General features: G+C 43.5%; 1 protein-coding gene across 3 annotated transcripts; it reads right to left on the bottom strand.

Moving 5' to 3' along the window:
- Positions 1 to 361: 361 nt before the first annotated feature.
- Positions 362 to 21,317, bottom strand: brpf3b (bromodomain and PHD finger containing, 3b). 3 transcript variants are annotated; one of them, XM_072681450.1, is made up of 13 exons: positions 20,818 to 21,317; positions 16,706 to 18,312; positions 14,861 to 15,017; positions 14,408 to 14,539; positions 12,630 to 12,758; positions 8,583 to 8,895; positions 6,052 to 6,330; positions 5,346 to 5,951; positions 3,669 to 3,750; positions 3,468 to 3,562; positions 3,273 to 3,364; positions 2,301 to 2,455; positions 362 to 1,873 (listed from the first exon to the last, which is right to left on the bottom strand). In XM_072681450.1, the coding sequence occupies exons 2-13, from the start codon at positions 18,274 to 18,276 to the stop codon at positions 1,690 to 1,692; spliced, it is 3,795 nt and encodes a 1,264-aa protein (XP_072537551.1). In that variant the 5' UTR covers positions 18,277 to 18,312; positions 20,818 to 21,317; the 3' UTR covers positions 362 to 1,689. The 3 variants fall into 3 exon arrangements, with proteins under 3 accessions (XP_072537551.1, XP_072537552.1, XP_072537553.1); XM_072681451.1 differs by having other exon boundaries at positions 21,177 to 21,317; XM_072681452.1 differs by having other exon boundaries at positions 20,651 to 20,821.
- Between the last annotated feature and the right edge of the window lie 470 nt (positions 21,318 to 21,787).

The following is a 21,787-nucleotide window of genomic DNA, read 5'->3' as shown; positions in this document are numbered from 1 at the left end:
GCTCATTGATGTGATCCATAGAGGCTCCACCTCAAAGCTTGCATGACTTAAAGGATCAGTTGCCTTCAGAGGACTTGTGGAATCCATGCCACGATCTGCTGTGGTGGCACGGGGGGACCTACTCAATATTAGACAGGTGGTGCTAACGTGCTAATGACTATTTGGGGTACATAAATACAACCAAAGAACCTGGTCCAAGGAATTCTCTGCTGCCCGGGCAAACAAATGTAAAACAAGCTGAATCTGACCCTTACTCCCACTGCTTAGTCATGGTTAGGGGCAGAATCTGCTGTCAAAGTCAACAACTCCAAAATCAGAAAACAGACAGGAAGAAATTGTAGAAAAGAGACTGACAAGATCATTAAGAGATTCAATAGAACATTTAATTTCCCCCACATGAGAAAATACTGTTTCAGACTGGTTATTTGGCGAGTAGGTAAAATCTGCAGTTTGTACAAGCTTAAAATTTCTCTCAGCTCCATCTTTATAAACAGGTACTAGAGCTCAACAAGTTTCTACAATAAATACAAGGTTCTGCGCTCAACGGTGCAAAACCGTGAACAAAAAAACAAAAACAAAACAAAAAGGATTTTACTAACAGTTTGTGAACAATACATCCTCCCTACAGCATTTCTTCTTAAAAGCTTAACGTAACTGACCCATAAAGTCTCAAAGCCCATCCTATCTTAAAACCCTATTCAACAGTTCATCTTAAATAAGATATTTGATTCAATTCTTCAACCAATATATAATTTAATTATCTCTATCTCTTTGCGTTCCATAAATAAATTACATTTCTGTGTATCAAAAATGATAGAACCATATAACAACTGGCTGCGAAGCATACATAAACTTGTATGCGTATACCGTACATACATACGAATGTACTCGCACAATCTGACATCCAAGACAAGCGGAATACACTTTGCAGCAAGTCAGTGATTCGATTTTTCTTTCTTTCTTTTTTTTTTTTTTTTTTTACAAATATGTACAGAAGAGATCTGGTTTCTTCATACATCCAGGTGATTGAATTCACAACAAACAAGACTCAAGTTAAATTAGATATTGTATGACAAAAAAAAAAAAAAAAGAAAAAAAAAAAGAAATGTACACGTCTTTACAATATACAAGAAGTGGTTTGTAAAACGTTAAAAAGTAAAAAGCTATCGTAAGAAAATGGCAGTGATTCATTCATACGTTTGAACACACTTCCTAGCTGATTCACTGACTCATTCGTATTAAATGAATCATTGTCAGACAAAAGACACCGCTCTACGTCTATTCGACAACGAGCCTTTGGATGGTCCAGACTCAAAACCACCAGATTTAAAGTGACACTAGTTTAAAAATCCACACTCACTCACTTGCACTTGCGTTGGTTAAAAGCTTCCCCTAACCCACCCTCACCTAAGCCGTAAAAGAGGGGGGGGGGGTGTTTAAAAACCCTAAACAAACATCAATTTCATGGCTGACACTCCTTCTTGACACTGGAAAGAAATGAGGGTGCTAGAGACTCAACGCGGTCTCTGTATCTGAGAGGCGTCCCTGCTTAGACGTACAGTGCACAGTGCAGTTTTGTACCCTTCATGTCCAGTAGAGGGAGCAGTTTGGACGCAACCGCCTGTGTGAGTGGTATTGGAGTAGTAGTGATGAGCACGGGTAGTGAAGTGTGCTGAGGCTGGGTGGACTCTATAAGAAGTTGGAGCCGACGAAGCCGTGGTCCCCCCGTACTCGGCTGAGGTGGATCATGGCTCGGTCGTAAGCCACCTGCACGGACTTCCGGATGCTGGTTTTCCGGCCCTCCATCAGGCGCAGTTTGTCCACCGTGTCGTCCATGCCCAGCGGCAGCAGCTTCTCCCGTGGTAACCATTGCCTGTAGCAACAAGAAGAAAGAGTTGAAGGATCATTTAGGGAAATGGACAAGACAGAGAAGAGCAGGTAGTCTAGATGCAGTCAACACTACATCAGCATTAATTAATTATAAAAAAAAAATAATACAGCAATATTTGCAGCAGCCAGACTTTCTTCTTCAGCAAGGTTACGGTCAGGTTGCAAAGCAACTGTGGACATGCAGGCGGACCAGTCTGTAGCAGGGCTTTTGTACAGTGCAGTTTAGCAGTTGGCTCAGGCCTACTGCACCATCTGCTGGGCAAAAACTCAATCTGACTGACTGTTCTTAAGCCGATCATTTCCCCCCACTTTTTATGTTTAACTGATGTTAAATGTGAACGCATCACAAAGAAGCACAAAATCTTCATTGATTCAGACTATCAGAAAAGTTTCAGCAACACTGCTCTTACCAGGTGCGCTTATTGTCGAAGAAGAGGACGAGGAACAGTTTCTCGCCAGCCTCCTCCTGCCTCTGCTCGCCAAGCCGCAGCACATCCGCAGGGGGAACGGGAATAGGCACTCCATTATGCAGCAGACCCTCCTCTGGCATGTCTGGATCTATGATCTATCACAGATTAAAGAAAAAAAATGATTTCATCTCTCTGTATCCATTAACCTCTTTATGAGATGGGATTCAGCTGATTGCTAGGTTAAGCAGAGAATTTCAGTACACTGTTTTTATTAAGATACTAAGGGCTGATAACATTGGGAAAGTCTAGAGTATTAGTCAATCATTAGATTGTGTGATCTGGCTATGAATCATCAGGATAAATCTGTGAAAAACAAAAAACAAAACACTGCACTGAATCCACAGTATCTATAAAAACACTAAGAATGAACTATATTTTACTGGAAAAAAGTATTGGACAAAAGTATTGGGACACCCACATATTTATTGTTTTTATAATATCAAGGCTAATAAAAAAAGGAGATAATCCTTCTTTTGTTGGAGTAACTGTCTCTTCAGTACAGGGAATGCTTTGTAATGGATTTTGGAAGAGCACTGCTGTGAGGATTTGATTGCATTCAGTAACAACAGTGTTAGTGAGGTAAGGATGTTGGATGATAACCACCCCACCTCATCCCAAAATTATTGGACAGAGCACCATCCATTCCAGAGAGCACAGTTCTTTCACTGCTCCACAGCTCAATGCTGGGGGCTTTATACCCCTCTAGCCCACAACTGGCATTAGGCAGCATGGTGCCAATAGGTTCAAGATTATTTGTTTATTCGAGTCCTATTCTATTGGCAATGTCAGAATGTGCTGTTTGAGGCTAGGTTTGTAGCAGTTTTTTTCTCTTGATATTGGCCTGATACTGAAATGCTGTCAGTACATGACTGTGTGAAAGTGCTTGCACAATTGTGGAGGGTTCTTTCTCACCAGAGCAGGGTAGGACGGGTAACCTCTACACTTGGCCCACACCAGGTCCAGAGGTTCAAGTTCAGCATCACTCTCTAGAGACAGCATATCCACTGGGATAAAAAAAAAAAAGAATGAACACTTATGAATACTGAAAATAGCAGACGAAAAGACGTTCACTTGTTGAAGTTTAGTGTCAGTAGGTATTTCTCTCACCTGGGCCAGTGTAGTCAGAATCCCCATTAACAGTCTCTAAGAACGGTACTTTGGACAAGGCAGGTTTCCCACGACTTTTTTTTGGTGGCAAGACACTGAAATCATTTAAAGCATATCTACTATTAATACCCATTTACATCTTTAATTGAAATCAAATGAAGTCTGGAGTAGCAGAAGTGTGGGTACTGAAGTCTCTCTTACATTTCCTTCTTGAGTATGGGTGAGGGGCTGCTCTCAGAGTCGGAGCCTCCGTCTTTGTGCTTTTTGAATCCGTTAGTGAGAGCTGAAAGACACAAAAAGGACAAATTCAGAAATGAGTAAGGCTTAGAGACATAATCAACGTCTAAACCACAACCTCCTCTAAAACTATGACTCATGATATTCACCAAACAACAAACTGAAAGCCACGTTGTGTGGTTCTGGAAGAGGGGTTTTGTTGAAACAAGGTTTAAGGTGTATTTGTATGTAATCTGGAAGAAAAGATGCTAAACAGCAATTCAGACCCCAACCATATACACACAGCAAATCTACTGTTACTGCCGCTGCGGCTGCTACTCCTTCTCCTACTAATTACAACTGTTATTAACAATAATAACTACTAATAATAATTACTAACACCACATATTACTTCTAATAACAGTAATTACTATTAATTACTACCACTACCTTCTACTACTACCTACTATCACTACTCCAAAAAACTACTATTAACTACTACTTTGACCTTAAATTACTACTACAATGGCACCTACTATTACTGACTACTGCTACTAATTACTACACCTACTACTACCACCCATTACTACAATTACTACTACTACTAAAATAATGACAATACTACTAAAATGATAACACTACTACTACTAAAATAATAACAATACTCCTTATACTACTAACTACCACAACTACCTTCTATTACTACTCATACTAATTATTATTATTATTACTATTACTACTACTAGCACCTATTATTTCTACTCATTAACTACTACCACTATTTCCAACTATGACTATAACTACTCATTCTAATAACTACTACTACTACTTTGACCACTTCGATTACTCCTACTACTACTACAATAATAATAATAATAATAATTAAAAAGGAAGGGTATATAATAATATGAGTTAGGTGTGTAATGGTACATGTATTTGCACCGAACTGTCACAGCTCGGCGCATACAGTTGTACGGAGAACACACGGTAGATGAAACGTCTGCTTGGTAGATGAAGACTGATTGTACGTAATGCGAAACTAAATTCAACAAGCTTGAGTTAGACAAGTTAGCAAGTAACGATTAGATTTGAATGGAATTGTAGTGGACCTAGGCATTTTTTATAATTTCTCCCTGCCTAACACTCCACAGGCTGTATGGTCCACCACAGGGAGAGACTTTCTAACACTAAGTAAACGAACTTCAACTTGCACAATGAAAAAAATGAAAAGAACCTGAGTTAGTCAGGTTCGCCTTATTTTTGTCCTGGGTGAGGGTTGTTGCTTTTTTTTTTTCTTGTACTCGGGACCTGTGTGTACCATTACACCCCTATTTAGAGTGTGCCAGAACACACCACAAGCACTGCAGTTTCTACTGAAAATCTCCAACTTGTTTTTTGGCGAACGTTGCCTGCGGGAGCCTGTAAAGGGGGGTGGGTTTCTGAGCTTCTCACCTTGTCCCACTTTCACAGTTCTTATCTGGTTCATTTTAGTGAAACAAATCCATAAATCTATTTTCTAACTGGATTTCCACTGACGTTACAGCAGCAGTCATGTCTGTAAAAACCACCCCTAGTGTAGATTGGACTGAATCAGCAGTTTCACTACTGACATGAACGCTCAACCTAGTAATTTTAGAACCAAGTAACTGAATCAATCTTTACCAGACTCTATTGAGCGAGGTGGGGTCATCTCATGTTCCTGCTCAGGACTGCTACTGCGACTGCGGGCCCTCTCATTGGCTGGGGTGAGTAAGGGCGGGGGCGTTGATGATCGCAGTGCCTGTGCTGTTGTGTCTGTGTTTGTGGTTGGAGGCGTAGCGGTGGGGGTGCTGCTGCAGCTGAGGGAGAGTGGGGGTGCTTTGCTCTCCCCGCTGCTCCCGTTCTGCAGCTGATTGTCTCTCTCGCGCTGTAGCTTCGCTCCGTTTTTCGCTTTTCTGAACAGGACAGAGGTGCGGCGGCCCACTCCACCGGAGACGGGCCGGGTTGGAGACGGAGTAGACGAGATGCCGTTAAGCAGCTTGCCCTCGCTGGGTGACAAAACCGGGGGTGTGTCCTGTACTCGGTTCTGAGATGCCACATCCGCCTCTGGCTCTGGGTCCTGCCTCTCACTGCTCTGTTTGAGGGCTTCAGAAGGGCAGGTGGAGGAGATCTTTGGGTCAGCAGTCATTGGACGTAGAGTGGGGGGATCCTGGGGGGTGTCCCCAGGAGGAGGGGATAAGGCCAGGCCTGAAGGCTCCAGGGTTGGAGGTGGGGTGGATTTACAATCATCTGAGAACCAAAAACAACCCAGACAGTTAATGTGTGGAACGTTCACAGAAAGCCTAGAACTCTGTGTTCATATGGTTTTATAAAAGATGAGACTCCTCACCTTTGTCTGAAGACGAAGACAGGTTGTTCTCAATGTCCATCTCTTTGTCTTCCTCATCTTCGTCTTCATCTTCGTCTTCCTCCTTCACGTCTCCATTGGAGAGGTGCGAGTTGCGGCGGTAGCGGACATTGTTGATCTCTTTGCGCAGCAGACGAATGCGGCGAGTTCGCGCCCCGCTCGAGCGCATTGACGTCACCACGTCCAGCTTATCCAGCAGTTCCTTCAGCTGATCCTCCGCTGACATGTGCAGCCTGTTCTCCGGGTCCAGCAGCGTGTCCACTACCCCACACACACACACACACACACACACACACACACACACACACACACACACACACACACACACACACACACACACACACACACACACACACACACACACACAGAGCAGTGAACACTCAAGGTAAAGGTGTGCAAATATGCCTCAATATGACTCTCCTAACAATGCATTAAAGATCATTAATAACAAGTCTATGCAAGCCTAATATTTCTGAACTTTACCTAAGCCTAATATTTCTGACATACACTCTATGTCCAAATGTTTGTGGACACCCCTTCTACCTTGCAAAAAACTTGACACCCATACACACAGCTTGCCTAGTCTCTGTAGAGATGTACATGGACCTATTGGAACCTATTGGCACTAAGCTGTGGAGCAGTGGAACTGTGTTCTCTGCTTTGATGGATGGTGCTCTATTCAATACTTCTTGAATGAGGTGGGGTGATGATCATCCAACATCCTGAGTTTACTAATGCTCTTATTGCTGAATACAATCAAAACCTCACAGTAGAAAGCTTTCCTTTAACAGTAAAGTTGCACAGTTACTCCAACAAAGGCAGAATCAATTTAGTTTTAAATACTCTGGATTTCAGAAGGAACAATGAATGAGCAGGTGTCCCAATACTTTTGTCCAAATAGTATATTATTTGTGCCATGCAAGTGTCTACAATACAGGATATTTGGAAAAAAAAATAAAGTGGGAAATTAACTTTTCTTAGCCTGCAGACATGTGTTTACCTGACACTGCGTCATATACACATTGAAGAAGAAGAAGAAGAAGGAGGAGGAGGAGGAGGAGGAGACGAAGAATATACATTAAGAATGGCTAGTAAATATTTCAGTTAAATCTATCTTAATCAAGTCAGGTTACCTCACATTTAAACAGTAGAATTATATAAGACATTTATTATGAAAGTAGTTGTAGTAGTTGTGTCTCCAGCCTGAATAGGAATAAAGTTTTCCACTAGGTTACGCTGTGCTGTTCGCAGCAGAGTGAATTCATCTGTGTTCTCACTTAATTCGCTTCGTAATTCTACCATGCTGTTTTTACCGCTGGGTCATGAAGACATCCTGTGAGAAATGATTTAGTTAGCTCTCTAGCAAGGCATACATTAACAGAATCTAGAGCTGTTATTAGTGTAATAACAGGCTCGAAGATGATTGCTACACACTGGCACCTACACTTACAGCTGTCCAGAATTGTGTGTACAGTCAGGAGCATTTACCCATTTGTCTTAACAATGTAATAATACGCACAAAGCATAGCATGGCATATATGCTAACAATGCTAGCATCAGTGACTCAATAAGAGCCGATGACCCTTGTAAGGCAGCTTGGTGGATGTTCAGGCAAAAACACAGGTCCCAGCTAATCAGTAATAGTTCGGTAAAACACAAAAAAGCCTCCAACATTATAAACTTAGTAGAAACAGTAGTAAATGTAGTGTAAAGATAAAAAGATATGTGATTGTTAATTTTTTAAAACAGGTTTTTGTTGGAGTAGCTGTCTCTACTGTCCAGGAAAGGCTTTCTATTAGATTTTGAAGGAGCATTGCTGTGAGGATTTGATTGCATTCTGCATCAAGAGTGTTTGTGAGGTCATCACGTTGGATGACCATCACCCCACCTCATCCCCAGCTCCCCAAACTTATTCAGAAAGTATTGAATGGAGAACACATTTACAAGCCTAGTTGTTAGACCTGGTGCTATGTTAGACCTGGTGCTATTGGGAGTACTTCTCTACAGGGACAAGACAAGCTGTGTATATCAGGAGAATGCACTATTACTCTTTTTAAATACACTTAATTGCTGGAAAAAAAAGAAAAATGAGCAGGCGTCCCAATACTTTTGTCCAAATAGTGGATTATTTGTGTCATGCAAGTGTCTACAATACAAGATATTAAGGGACAAAAGTGGGCAACTGCCTGCAGACAAACTCATCCCAAAAGTATTGAATGGGGCACCATCATTCCAGAGGACACGGTTACACGCCTGGCATCAGGCATGGTTCCAATAGGTTCATGTTTATCTGCTCCAGAGAGTCCTATTCTATTGGCAGTACTTCTCTACAGGGACTAGACGAGCATGTGCATGCATTTGCACATTTGTGTCAGCAATGGGTGCAACTTAAAGCATCTGAATGTGTTCCTCAGAAGGGGTGTCCACAAAGATTTGGACATTTAGCAAATGACAATGAAAAGAGATAGATATTTTAGTCTCACCCAGCCTGGGTTTTGCCCACCATCACTCACCGTCCTCTAGTGTACACCGGTAGTAGTCGTTCTTGTGCGGGGACTCTGGGAGGTGCATGCCTGTGTCCGGGTCCAGTCCCGTGTTCTGAGCCTGCCTTTGCGCGTGCCTCAGGATAGCGCCCCCTAGCTCTCGCAGTCGCACTGCGGCCCGGTGGAACACCGTGTCTTTAGAGTTGTAGAGCAGGCAGTTCGAGATCATGAGGTTGAAATCCGCCTCCAGGTCCAAGAGCGAGTGGTACTTGTGCGCCTCCAGCTTGGACCTCATGGTGGAGAAATCCATGGGCTGAGAGATGAACTCCAGGTAATCCGGAACCTGAGAGAGACGGCGAGAGTAATTAGGAGGCAGCAGAGGAGAAAAAAAAAAAAAAAAAAAAAAACAGCGAACAGGTATAATGGCCATTCTCTGTGCTGATCGCTGATTTAATTATTGAAATTAAAAATCAGCGAAGCTAACTATGAACAAAACATTATTAGCATCACAAAGCAGAGTCTGCTGGATTAATTAGATATGGTCCCTGGAACTCAATTATCACTCTGTTAAGAAAGGATCTGACACCATGAACAAAAGGCATTTTTAATTGAACCGAACAGGAGTCATTACACTGCGATTATCAGACACTGAAAAGCAATCAGAAACAGAACACATCAAATGTTGGTGTGGATTCTTTCATTGCATCCTAATGGACAGACTTTCAGTGCAGTCAATTAGTAAATGGAAAGTGACAATTCTGTGGTTTTTGCTCTGTACTGCAGCACATTCGTCATTCATTTGAATGGGATTATAAAGGCCAAAACATCTACCTTAAAGCGTGAGTAAACTCTAAATGTATATATTGTTTAATATGCAACCATTTTCACACACATACTCCTTGCTGCATTTTGCTAAAACAAGTCATTTGGCTAACCAAAAACATTTTTTCACCTAAATGACACTTCTGCTGCTCCAAACCAATGGAAGAAAAAATACAAATAAATAATAAATAATAAAAAAACAGTCCTCCTGTGTCTGTAACTGCTCCTCAACTGATGATGAAATAGAGAAGATTTTCTCTCTATTACACAGCTGTGGGCTGTGGCTGCCGCAACAACATTTTTGACCCCTGACGTGCATTTGTCAAACATGCACAGTGGGTGAGAGACCCGTTGATTTATCTTGTTTACCATGTTCGTTCACCCATCAACGAGTGAGGGGGGCAAACAAGACTACAGTTCCTACAGTAATACTCCTAAACCACTATAGTTCCCACAATACCATGCAAATCCTTACAGTGTAAGGATTTTTTTTTGGGGTGGCACATATGTTTGCGAAATTACCGAAATTACCGTAATTACCCTAATAGTGCAAACCATGTAATTTTTGGGCGACTGCGTGTAACAGTCGTGTCCCCACTGCCATGGCGGTTCAGTGTGAATACACACACTGATACAATGCAATATGTTGAGTGTTGCTGATGCACTCTCAGAAGCTTCAGAGATCTTAGATTAATGGCCTCCTCCTAAAAAAAAACACCTTCCTGCAGATTTCAACTCCAACCCAAATCTAAAAACAACCCCATTCAGGTACTCGAGAACTTCGGAAGACAGGAAGGTAATTAGGACTGGATCCAAAGTGTACAGGAAGGTCCCTCTCCAAAAGCAGGGTTGAAAACCACTGTTCTAAATGTTGCATTTGGAGTTTGCCACTAAAACTGGTCACCACGCGGCTGAGAACCCACAATAGGCCATTTAGTCCCCGGGTCAAAATGTTTCATCAGTCCAAATGAACTGTTAACATGCCAAACTTCACTAAAGGTTAAGAAAAGGCCAAATGTAAAGAACGCTATTCAAATTATTGGGATAAATGTAGGGCTGCACAATATATCCTTTCAGCATCATCACCGCAATGTAGGCATGCGCAAATCTCACATCACAGGACCTGCAATGTCATGTTTTTAGCAGCTGTTTGGTACAAAAGGAAAATTTACACAGTTCTCATTTTCCATGACAGCAAAGTGAAAGTAGGGGTACGCAAATAAAAGTGGAAGCATGGAGACAGAACAATCATCTTGAGTGACAGTCAAAAAGTACCAAAACATTTAGCACCCAAGTGTAAATAACTTTAGGTGCTTTCTGATGTGGTTGTGTTGCAACTAATGGTTGATATGAGTGAACCAGAGAACTCTGAATAGGGATGTCAGAAAATAATATATAGTTTACATGTAAAGACTGGTGCCAGACAGTGGTTCATTTTGTACTGTGTTTAAACTAGAGGTCGACCGATTTATGGATATATTTGCCATTTCTTTAAAAAATATTTTGGCATTGGCTGATGCTAAAAGATGGGTAGAATGAGGAAGACTCAGGAGGAAGACTAATTGAGTTCAAATTACAGACATTCCTTTTTATATTGTTCTGTCATGTTAACATAATTCCCTTCACTCACAAATGGGGGGTTTGCTGCTACGTTATTTGCACCAAAATAAAATTTTGATGCTGCCAAGTCAAACGCACTAAAACCTTTTTAATTCACAGTCGGTTACTTGAGGACTTGTTTTATATAAAAATGCAGAATTTTGTGTTTGCAGCACTATTATTATTTAAAAATATATCTTTTATAGTATACATTTTTATACATGTCTTATATTTTTCAGTTTAATTGATTTTTATTTATAAAGATGTTTCAGGTCAGTGTTCAATAAATGAAGATAAGTTCAGAAGTGTTGTGCATCCACTTCTTATTATTAGTGTGACATTTTAGCAAGCAAATAAAGCGGAAAACTTCTAGATATCGGCAAAATATATATATATTGGCCATCGGCTGACCTCTTAAGATTGATATCGGCATCAGTTATAAAAACAACAACAAAAAACAAAAACCCATATGGGTCGATCTCTAGTTTAAACCCCAACCACTACTCAACACCCAACTCTGCTATTGCGATCAACACTGTCTTGCTTATGGAATCGCAGTTAGCTCCAGCCATGCAGGCTGATCGGCTGAGAAGTGTTCTAGCTGTGCTCTTACTTTGCCATAACAGCACAGTTTTTTCACTCTGCTTTTTGCACTGTTACTATAAATCACATAATGAACCAAGAAGTAAAGGACATGCCCTGAGCACAAGAAATACTCTGAAAAACTGAGGTGGGAGACGCAGACTACAGCTGGAGAAGGAGCTGCAGGCCCTAACTCAGCCCTAACGTAGCTAAAACTGAGCAGTACTCAATTCAAAGTACTTCAGTAAAGTATTACTATACTTAATATTTGAATATTTTAATACTGTAAGTTAGAGGTGTGCGATATGGTAAAAAGTACTATATCACGATAGTTAAAGACATTTTCACGATACACAATATTTATCATGATACATGTAATCACAGACTACATACATAAGTATTGACTATGCACTTCATCCAATTAAACAGCACTAATTACACTGTAATGAAATGTGCAGCTGATCAGCTGATGTTTAAGCACTGACGACATCCTCAATGGGCTCAGAAAAGTACACTGTGCCTCACAATAACTCAATTTATCACAATACGACCAAATATCATCATATTGCCCATCAGATGTTACTGTGTAAGTACAGTCCAGCACCAAAATACTACAAAAGATTATAAGCATATTCCACCAATCACTTAATGAAGACTCTGAAGAGCATATGAACAGCACTAATGCAAGCTCATATTCAGAATCTGATGTCAATGGATGCCAAACTATTGGTTCCAGCAACACATTTTAACTAAACATAACCAAATGTGCTAAAAGTAGCTAGAAAAGTGCTGAAATAGCTTAGAAAATGCTAAATATGACAACTGTATGTAATGTACATAACATTATTTTCTATACAAATATTTACATGACATATTTACAGTTACTTTCAGCCCCCTAAATGTCAAATTCCCATAGGGATATGCCACTTCCACCTCAAGGTCACTCTTCCATTTCAAACGCAGCGTGCTGGAGTGTAGTCAACAAACAGCATGAGTCACTTACATTACACGCTTAAGTCACACCAAGTAGCCCTCTAAACGAATGGGGAAGCTACTGTCTTAACTGTTCCATACCTCTTTGAGATCGACAGGCTGTGCAAAGATCTCAGCGGAGTCCTTCTCCTGCAGCTGATCCAGGGTTGAGCGCTGCAGCATCAGCGCAGGAGTCAGCTGCAGCTCCATTACCGCCTGATGCACCTTCATCTGTGAGACACGAAGCAGGGCACGGTTAAGGTTTGATGCTCAAGTTTCATTTGAGAGACGGCTGTATCTGCATTGGGCTGAAAATGCTGGATGGGATACTTCTTAAGCTATAAAAAAAAATTATTCACCCTAGTCTGAAGTTGCTACCCCAAATGTCCATATGTTTGTGGACACTCCTTCTAATAAATGTGTTCAGCTACTTTAAGTTGCACACATTGCTGGCACATATGTGCAAATCCACACACACACACACAGCTTGTCTAGAGAAGAATTGCCGATAGAAGAGGACTCTCTGGAGCCTATTAGGCATGGAGCCTATTGGCTGAACTGCTGGGAAAATCATTAAATAGGTGAATAATATAAAATAGGTCGAGTTACTTGTTAATTTGCAACTTGGGAAACACTTGCTAATTAACAAACGTTCTTAAGAAACAGTTAGAGAGGTAGCATTATGAAGCTTTTGAGAAACTTACGTCTTAACTGCACTTAAGAGTCCTGGTTTACTGCCCCACTAGATGATGCAGCCCATTCCCTCAGGTTTGTTTACCCTTGAATCAACCCAAAATCCTAACCCTCACCTTAACCTAAACCTTAAATCTAACCCAAAACATAACCCTTAAAGGTTAAACTTAAGGTTAGGGTAAAAGTTAGGTGCAATAGACAGTCATTAACATTGAACTTACTTCAGTTCAGATGCATTTAATACATATTCAGTTTTATTTGTGTATTTTCTAAATGTATCAGTAATCAGTATTATGTAAATGTCATGTGAGCATCTACAAGGCTTTCACAATGGACCATCCAAGTCAACTGCATTTGGAATTATTGCTATAGGCCAAAAAAAAAAAGAAAGAAAAAAAGATATTGTATATTATATTATAAAATTTTATATAATATATATATATATATATAAATATATGCCCAGCACACCTCTAATAGATTATAATATGCAGTTAACAGATATTTAGTTAAATGTTAGGTGAGCATCTACGAAGCTCCAACAAAGGACCATCCAAGTCAAGTGTTACCAAACATTCTTAAGAACCAGTTAACGGAGTAGCATTTTAAAGCTTTTGAGAGACCCCCTCTCAACTGCATCAGAAGCCCTGGCATACTGCCATACCAGAGCGCATTTCCACTGGTTCATTTAAATATAAGTATCATGTCTGTCTCATTTTGAAACCAGCCAGTTCAACAGTTTGAACGATTTGTCAAACTGATACTGATTCTACTACATTGTCTTTTTTGCTGACTTGCTTAACTGCTTGAGGTACTTATGGGTGTAAGTGTTATAATCAGGGCTACAATAAGAATCAACTGCTCTAGAGCCAATCTGCACACACACACACACACACACAACAATGCTGCATGACAGGACTGCATGCTTTATTTACAAAGGAGAAGGTGTGGCAGGTGATTGCTCTTTGAGATTGGTGGTGTTGCCATGCAACAGACAGATACAATGGGGGGCTGTCAGCTAAATCGGGGAGGAAAATGTACTGAAATTGTTTTGTTTTGCAAACAAAACCTCAAAATTTGAACAAATCTAGATCCGGATCAAAGACTGACAGCAGTCTGATCCAGCTCTAAGGCTGAAACTGTCTTTAGCATCTTGTTTTGTTTTGTTAAAAAAAAAAAAAAGTCCCTACTTGCTCTCTCTTGAGTTTTTCTCTCTTCCGGATGAGCTCCACTAGAAGCCGTACTCTTTCTAGATCGTGCCGCAACTTCTGCCAGTATTTCAGCTCTTCTCTCACAGCGCTCACCTTCTCGTCTGGCTCGGCCTGCATACACACACACACACACACACACAAACAAAGTCAGAGAATACAAACACTAAGTGAGAGGCTAAGTAATCCGAGACACACTACAGCTCTGTATGAGAAGAACATGATGTGTGAAGAAGATGGTCTTGGCACAGTGCCTCCAGACGATCAAATAAAATCAATTAGCAAGCAAAAACAGTTAGCAATATAGCTTTCAACACTGATAATATAGAAAAACAAAAAGTGAGCTAACCAAATGAGCTAGTGCATAAAGCATGAACAACCAACCGCAGCTTGTAACACTGATTAAAATACCCCCCCCCCTCAAAAACCACCAACCTGATCTGCACTCCTCTGGGCCTGCAGATGAGAGTGTAGCCGGCGAATAAGAGGCACTCCGTTGCGTGACTGGCGCTTCAGTAACCAATAATTGTGCAACCGCTGCATAAAATAATTCTTTTTTTGGATTATGATTCCTTTAAAAACTTTGTTCAATCTGTGGGGAAAAAAGGAGAAATTGTTTAAACTAAATTGGTGTAAAAATACAACAATTAACAGAATGAGCAGAAAACGTCCCCAAGGTTAAAACGACCCCTAAGGAACTGAAAAAACGTCCCAGAGCACGGCCCTGGAGTAGCCCTGCTCTAACACCTCCACCTAAACAACACGATTAGCGCAAGGCTTGTTGGAGCAGTGAAAAACACAGACATGTGGAGGGCATGGTTACCCCATGGTTAGCCACAGTGACACAAAAAGGACAGTTTAAGTCAGGGCTGGGCTTTTTATTAATATTGATATATTAATATACTATATTATATTATAAATTATAATCAATATTTAGAATCTCTAATTAATGTCATCTTCCCTAATGTTTCTGTTAATACTTTCCCCACTCGTTTGTCCGGTTTTCCCTTTTTCTCCCGATCTGATACTGCCAATTAACCACCAGTACGTAGGACCTAACACTTCCCCTCTGAAATACGTGAAGCCAAACATCGCCTCTTTTTTTCCGGACTGCCCACAATGTAGCATCGCCGGGTAGCCGACACGCTCGGAGGAAAGCACAGAGTCCCCAGCCCCACCATACCATCTAACAGATGCCTGTGCTGCCTAACATCGCTCAAGAGTGATGAGGGCAGGGAGCACCATCTACCCACCCGGAGAGCAGCATGGCTCAGGATTCAAACTCACTCTGTGCAGAGACACGTAACTCTGCCCTGTCCACTTTGGGCATGGAAGCAACAGTGAGGAGAACTTATATAATCGTTCATTATATCATTGTAAACGAGGTAACTTGCAAATCAGTATAATTGCAAATCACTAGTTTAAATGCATTAAAAATGAAACAACTTTGTTTTCCTTTGTCTCTGACCTTTACATTATTATGCAACATTATCTGTGCTACAATTTCTAAAAGGGAAGAGTCAAAACAAGATGTCAGACTTGCATGAGCCCCTTTCACATGTTTATCTGGTAATAAAAAGGAATAGAGGTTAAATCAAAAGTCAAAATCTCAGTAAAGTTGACACAGTTATAAACCTACACAAGACTCAGGCCAGGGTTCATGGCATGCATGAACAGAAGCTGATACATTACCCGAGAAAATACAACAACATCTAGATTAGGGCTGGGAAAGATGAAGAGATCTGCCAGGCTTTTGTTTTAACAGTGTTTATTCATTAGTGTTATTAGTGTTGATTCATGCTACACTCATGGGAGTGTATTTCTTACAAGGATCCAATAAAAAGCAGTAAATGCTGTACCTGGCTGCACGTGTGCCTGACAAATCACAATTCTATGGCTGTTTATTCAGTTTTCGTGAGAAAAAAGAAAGAAAAAAACGTTACGGGAAAGGACTTTGTACAGGATTCAGAAATGAAGGAGCTGTTGGCCACACATGCTGAAAAACGTTTGTGGAAAAAGTGAATGCCTGAATCCAGTGAATTACCCAGAACCTGTATTCCCAATAACGTCTCAGGTTTGAAGAGTGAAAGAGGCGACAGAACTGGGGAATTATAAATGAATTAATATGATTTATGCAAACCTAAATCCGATCTGATACTTGGATACTACAATATACTTACGATCTACTGTGGTACTGAGTTTAACCAATATCGCATAGCTCCATGATCTCCTGTGTGAAGGTCTCTGTAGTACACTATGAGCAATTCCTGATGTACTCACCTATTTGAAGGTATCTGTGGCACAGCGACCATCGGTGTCGCCAGTTTTTTAGATATTACTTCTTGGCTCTTCTTCCCCTTTTTCTTCAGGCTGACTTCTTTCTTATTACTCCGTCCTGACTTTTTCAGCTCTGGTGTCTGGACATACGCACTGCTGCCCCTGTTGGCCCGTCCTCCCACTACCCTCCCCCCTGTCTCCTCGTCATCAGAGCCCTCTTTTTGTGCCGGCGAGTGTGCCTCGCAGAACGCAGTCTTCTTCACCGAAAACGTCGTCCCGTTTACGGTCGTCTCCCGCACCGGGTCGATTTTCATGAAGAGCCCTGCCCTCTGGGCGCAGGTGACGTGGAACGCTGTGTAGCAGTTGGCCTTGTGGCACTGGATGGATGCGCCCTGACCTTTCTGCTTGCACAGGTAGCACGTCAGCTTCCACCTGGCCGGAGGGATGTTGTCCACTCCCTCCACGGGCTCTAAAAAGACAGTGTTGGCAAAGCACACTTCCGGGATCCAGATGGCGCAGACCACGTGTGCCCATCGTCCATCACTGGTCTGTTTAAAGGCTCCACCCCGGTTGGGGCAAAGAACGCAGTCCACGGGGCGGGAGGGGGACTGGAGGCAGCAGCGGCACAGCCACTGACCCTCAGGGATGTAGGGAACCCCGTAGCACTCTTGGTGCACGGCCAGGTTGCAGATGTCGCAGAAGAGGATGACGTTGCTGTTGAGGCACTCGTCGTCCAGGCAGACGCAGCAGAAAGCGTCCTCATCGATGGAGCTCTGAGGGGGCACCTGGCTTCTCGACTCCAGGAACGACTCCTTCTCCATGCGGTCCATCAGCAGTTCGAAGGTGTCTGACGAAACCACCGGTTGGCCCTCAGACGCCCGCTTCTCGTTCACCATCTCAAGCCAGGCCATGTCCTCCTCGTCCATGTCGTACTCAGCCTCATTTTCCAGCTCCTCTGGAGACTTCTCCATATACCGGTAGTAGGCTGAGGGTAAAGAGGGAGCATCCTTGGGTACAAAGGATTCCAGCATCCTGAAAGTAGGCTTGGGTAAGGAGTGGTTACCGTGCCAGTTATGCTGCGAGTGAGACTGTCCTTGGGAACTGGAGCAGTGGTTCAGCGTGGAAATGTACGCGTTCTTAGAGTCCTTCTTTCTGCTCTTACTGCTGACAGACCTTCGACTCAGGTTAGCCGTGGCAGTTGCGGACGACTGCTCGCTGTTCTCTTTGTTGCTGTTGCACTCGGCGATGTCCTGCGCCGTCATCTCGTCCTCCGTGATGATGGCCAGTGGGTCGAAGATGCTGATGCGGTGCAGCCGGCCGTCCAGGTCCACCTCCACCATCTTCTGGGCTTGGGCATAGGTCAGGGTCTCTCGGGTCGGTGAAACTTTGAGTCTGTAAGGGGATGGGGAGCGGGGCTGTGCTGGCCCTCGACCTCGACCCCCCCCTCCTCCTCCTCCTCCTCCACCACCACCACCACCACCACCTCCACCCCCTTCACCATCTTGGGGTGAGGCATCACTGCTCCTGCTCCCCAAACCCCCAGACGGACCTCCCCTCCGGCGTGGCTTTCTCATGGGCACCTTTATTGCGCAGCCACACTGAGCCTGGACCTACAGACACATGAAGACATAAGCATGAGCAAAATGACAGTAATGGTGTAGCTGCTGCCACAGATGATCAATGTTCTTGCTCTAGCACCCTGTAGTCCACCTGTACAGTGTTGTGTGCCCCTGCATCTTAAATGAATCACATCACTAGCGAATCAAGACCTTCATGAACCAAAAACATAATATGCAGTACCGCTAGACTACAGGACTCAGGACTTCAGATGGGAAATGCATGTATATTGAACACGAGATGTGGCTTGATGGTCAATAATTATGAAACCCTTCATACACTAAACCAAGCATGTCAAGACTGGAGGAAACGGTTAGAGACTCTAAACTAAAGGTTAGAGAAGCTGCCCCAGGTGTGAACAGTCGGGTGGACCCAGGAGCAAAAAGTCGCCGGTTCGGTGGTCTCATGGAGCGACAAGAAGTGGGACTGAGGGGATTCAAGAACAGCTGAGGCAAACTTGAGCAAAGCACCTAACCCCTAATTGCTCCCTGGATGCTGAGATGGTTGCCCACTGCTTTGGATTTGGGCCCACTGACCCAGTGTTGTGTGTCCCTGCATCTTAAATGAATCACATCACTAGCTAATCAAGACCTTCATGAACCAAAAACATAATATGCAGTACAGCTAGACACAGGACTCAGGACTTCAGATGGGAAATGCATGTATATTGAACACGAGATGTGGCTTGATGGTCATTAATTATAATAAAACCCTTCATACACTAAACCAAGCATGTCAAGACTGCAGGAAACGGTAAACTATAGGTTAGAGAAGCGGCCCCAGGAGCAAAAAGTCGCCGGTTCGGTGGTCTCATGGAACGACAAGAAGTGGGAGTGAGGGGAGTCAAGAACAGCTGAGGCAAACTTGAGCAAAGCACCTAACCCCTAATTGCTCCCTGGATGCTGAGATGGTTGCCCACTGCTTTGGATGCGTGCCCACTGACCCAAGATGCCCTACAGTGTATGTGTGTGTGATCACCACCACGGATGGGTAAATCGTGAGGCTAATTTCGTGTGACCTTAAGCTTAATCATAATGAATGCCAATTCATTATGCCACACATCATCACATACCGGCCAAACCTCCCGGGCCAGTGACAGTTATTGATTACCTCCGATATCAGTACGATTCTGATCTCATCGCACATCCCTTTTGTAAACAACTGTATATATGAGCTGCATGCGGTCTGATGCCATGTGATAAATCCTAATGACAAAGAGCTCAGAGTGATGGTATAATCGTATCGCATTTCTGGCCCAGAGAACAATGTACACATGACTTTTACATGGGACTGATCAAGCAAGTGGAGACTTCCACCCAGTACCCAGAGAGCTGTTAGACAGCTAAACAACTACACGACCTGAAAATCTGACCTCTGCACAGTAAGAAAGCAGGAGTGCAGAAGCTGAGCATGCTGAAACCAAACATGCAGCTGTGTAAAAGGACACGAGACTTTGAGGGAGGTTGAGTTAGCTGAAGCACTAATCTCAGGAAGCTCGCCAGCAGTGTTTTTATTTTTGCTCTCTGGGGGCGGGACTTTGATTTTGTGCACTAGGCCTCCGGCATTTCGCCCTTCCGTCGCGCAGCTCGCCACTATTTCTATTTTACACGAGGCTACCGAGGCGCACAGCAGTGGTATCAAACGCGATACGGACTTCGATCCGAAAATCGAGGCAGGGAAAGTTATGTAAAGTTGCTGAAGCTCCGGCTCTGCGGAGAGGCGCCGCCGCCGCCGCCGCCGCTGCAAACAGCTCGGGAAGTTTTCCCCCTTCCCAGCGTAGCTGCACTTCAGCGGCCAATCCGGTGCCTCGGAGCTGGAGCCGAGCCGCGCCGCAGCCAATCAGCGCCGAGCTGAGCGGATAAAGCGTTCGGTTACGCGTCCTCATTTCTAGAACGACATGTCAGCCATGTTCGCAGCTTCAGCCGAAGTTCGGGTGCAGGACCGGCCGTGTGGGCTCAACACTGCCTTTTCTCACACGGCAGCACAATAAACGCATTGTCGGTGCCCCTTAAATAAAGTTACAGCCGATTCCATCACGGCTGGGTCGCGGCACCGCCGAAAAATAACTAATATAGCTAGCTATCATTAGTCCTGGCCAGCTAGCTACCGTTAGCTTAGCAACCCTTCAAGTCCCGACAACAAACTACAGCTAGCTAGTTACTCCGTCCCCTAAATCTCCCCCTAAGCCCGAAATTCGCCCCCTGTCCAGCTGTACTTCGACGCAGACGAGCTCACGACCAATAAATACGTGTAGAAACGGCCCAGGATGAGCCTCCGACCGTCCTCAACAAGTCATCCAAATCTTATAGCTAGATATAGTTAGTTAGCTACCTTGCTTACAAGCAGCAACTCCCCCGAACCAAGCTCGAACCTGCCGTCGGAGCCCCTCCGGCCCTCGCCAAGTCCGCCAACCGAGGCGGGTTCCGCCGAAAAGCCGGTCAAATCCGCCGACAAAAACACGTCCCCCGTCCCGCTCACTCGCTCGCTCGCTCGCTCACCCTGCAGACGTCGTCGCCGGACTCATGAAGCCGGAGGCATTTCCCCGGCCACGCTTAGCTAGCAGCCCTTAAGTTCAGGCCCGGCTGGGTTTGAGCCCCTACTTTAGCGGGCTGGCTATTTCCAGCTCCAGCATGTGTCTCTGTGTAGTTAGCTAGCGACGCTGCCCGGCTAGATAACTAGCAGCTAGCTGATACAGAGGGAGAGAGCGGGGCTTTCAGTCAAGATAGCGAGAACACGCCCCTTCGGAAAGCAGGCCATCCACACTGTCGGCTTTCTTTGCGCACGTTTGTGCAACAACACGTTTATTTAACGCTTGATGGACAACGGACGTTCATTACGGCCTTCTCCCAGCACCTACAGGGCTACAGTTCAGCCTGGCAGCGGTGGCCGGTGGTGGGGATGGGAAAGGTGCCGTGCTTCTGCTGCCCTTTCCCCACAGCCTGCTCGCTCAGCCGCGGGCAACGATTGGTTGGCGGCTGCGAGGCGAGCTGCAGTCAGAGAGCTGGCCGGTTAGCACGGAGGCGCTGCACGCCACGGGCCGGGTCTCCAGAGCTGAGGGGAGCCGGAGTGTGTGGTGGTGTTTGTGGAGGAACGCACACTGAACTACTTTATTTTTGGTATTTTATTGGAAATAACAGATTTTGAGTTTTTGAGGGTTGATTTGGTGGGAAATGCTGCTTTTGTTCATTAAACCCATGTAAAATTACCTTTAGCACCAAAAACATTCATAATTAAATTGAATATGACCCTATTTCAACCTTTCTGTGTTTGTGTTTCACTTTCTGTCACTTTTTAAAACTTTTATTTCTTCTTCTTCTCAAATGAAGGAAGCGTTTTAAGATTTCTAAGTCTATAATGACCTAAATAGCTTAAGCAATATTGTGAAAAAACATGATTTTAGACTGGTAAACATGATCTTTAATGACTAATAATAATAATAATAATTATTGTAATTCTTATTATTGGTAC

Source organism: Salminus brasiliensis, chromosome 6 (assembly GCF_030463535.1).
Source record: "Salminus brasiliensis chromosome 6, fSalBra1.hap2, whole genome shotgun sequence".
In the NCBI taxonomy this organism is placed as follows: Eukaryota; Metazoa; Chordata; class Actinopteri; order Characiformes; family Bryconidae; genus Salminus; species Salminus brasiliensis.
Note: the sequence above shows the minus strand (reverse complement) of the source record. Positions and strands in the feature narration are given on the sequence as shown.

Excerpts from the sequence above, each read along its gene's own strand:
- brpf3b (XM_072681450.1), bottom strand. The coding sequence starts at position 18,276 with ATGAGAAAGCCACGCCGGAGGGGAGGTCCGTCTGGGGGTTTGGGGAGC. Across the intron at positions 12,759-14,407 it reads AAAAACTCAAGAGAGAGCAA|ATGAAGGTGCATCAGGCGGT; the intron begins GTAGGGACTTTT and ends CGTGTCTCACAG. Across the intron at positions 6,331-8,582 it reads CCGGTGTACACTAGAGGACG|TGGACACGCTGCTGGACCCG; the intron begins GTGAGTGATGGT and ends TGTGTGGGGTAG.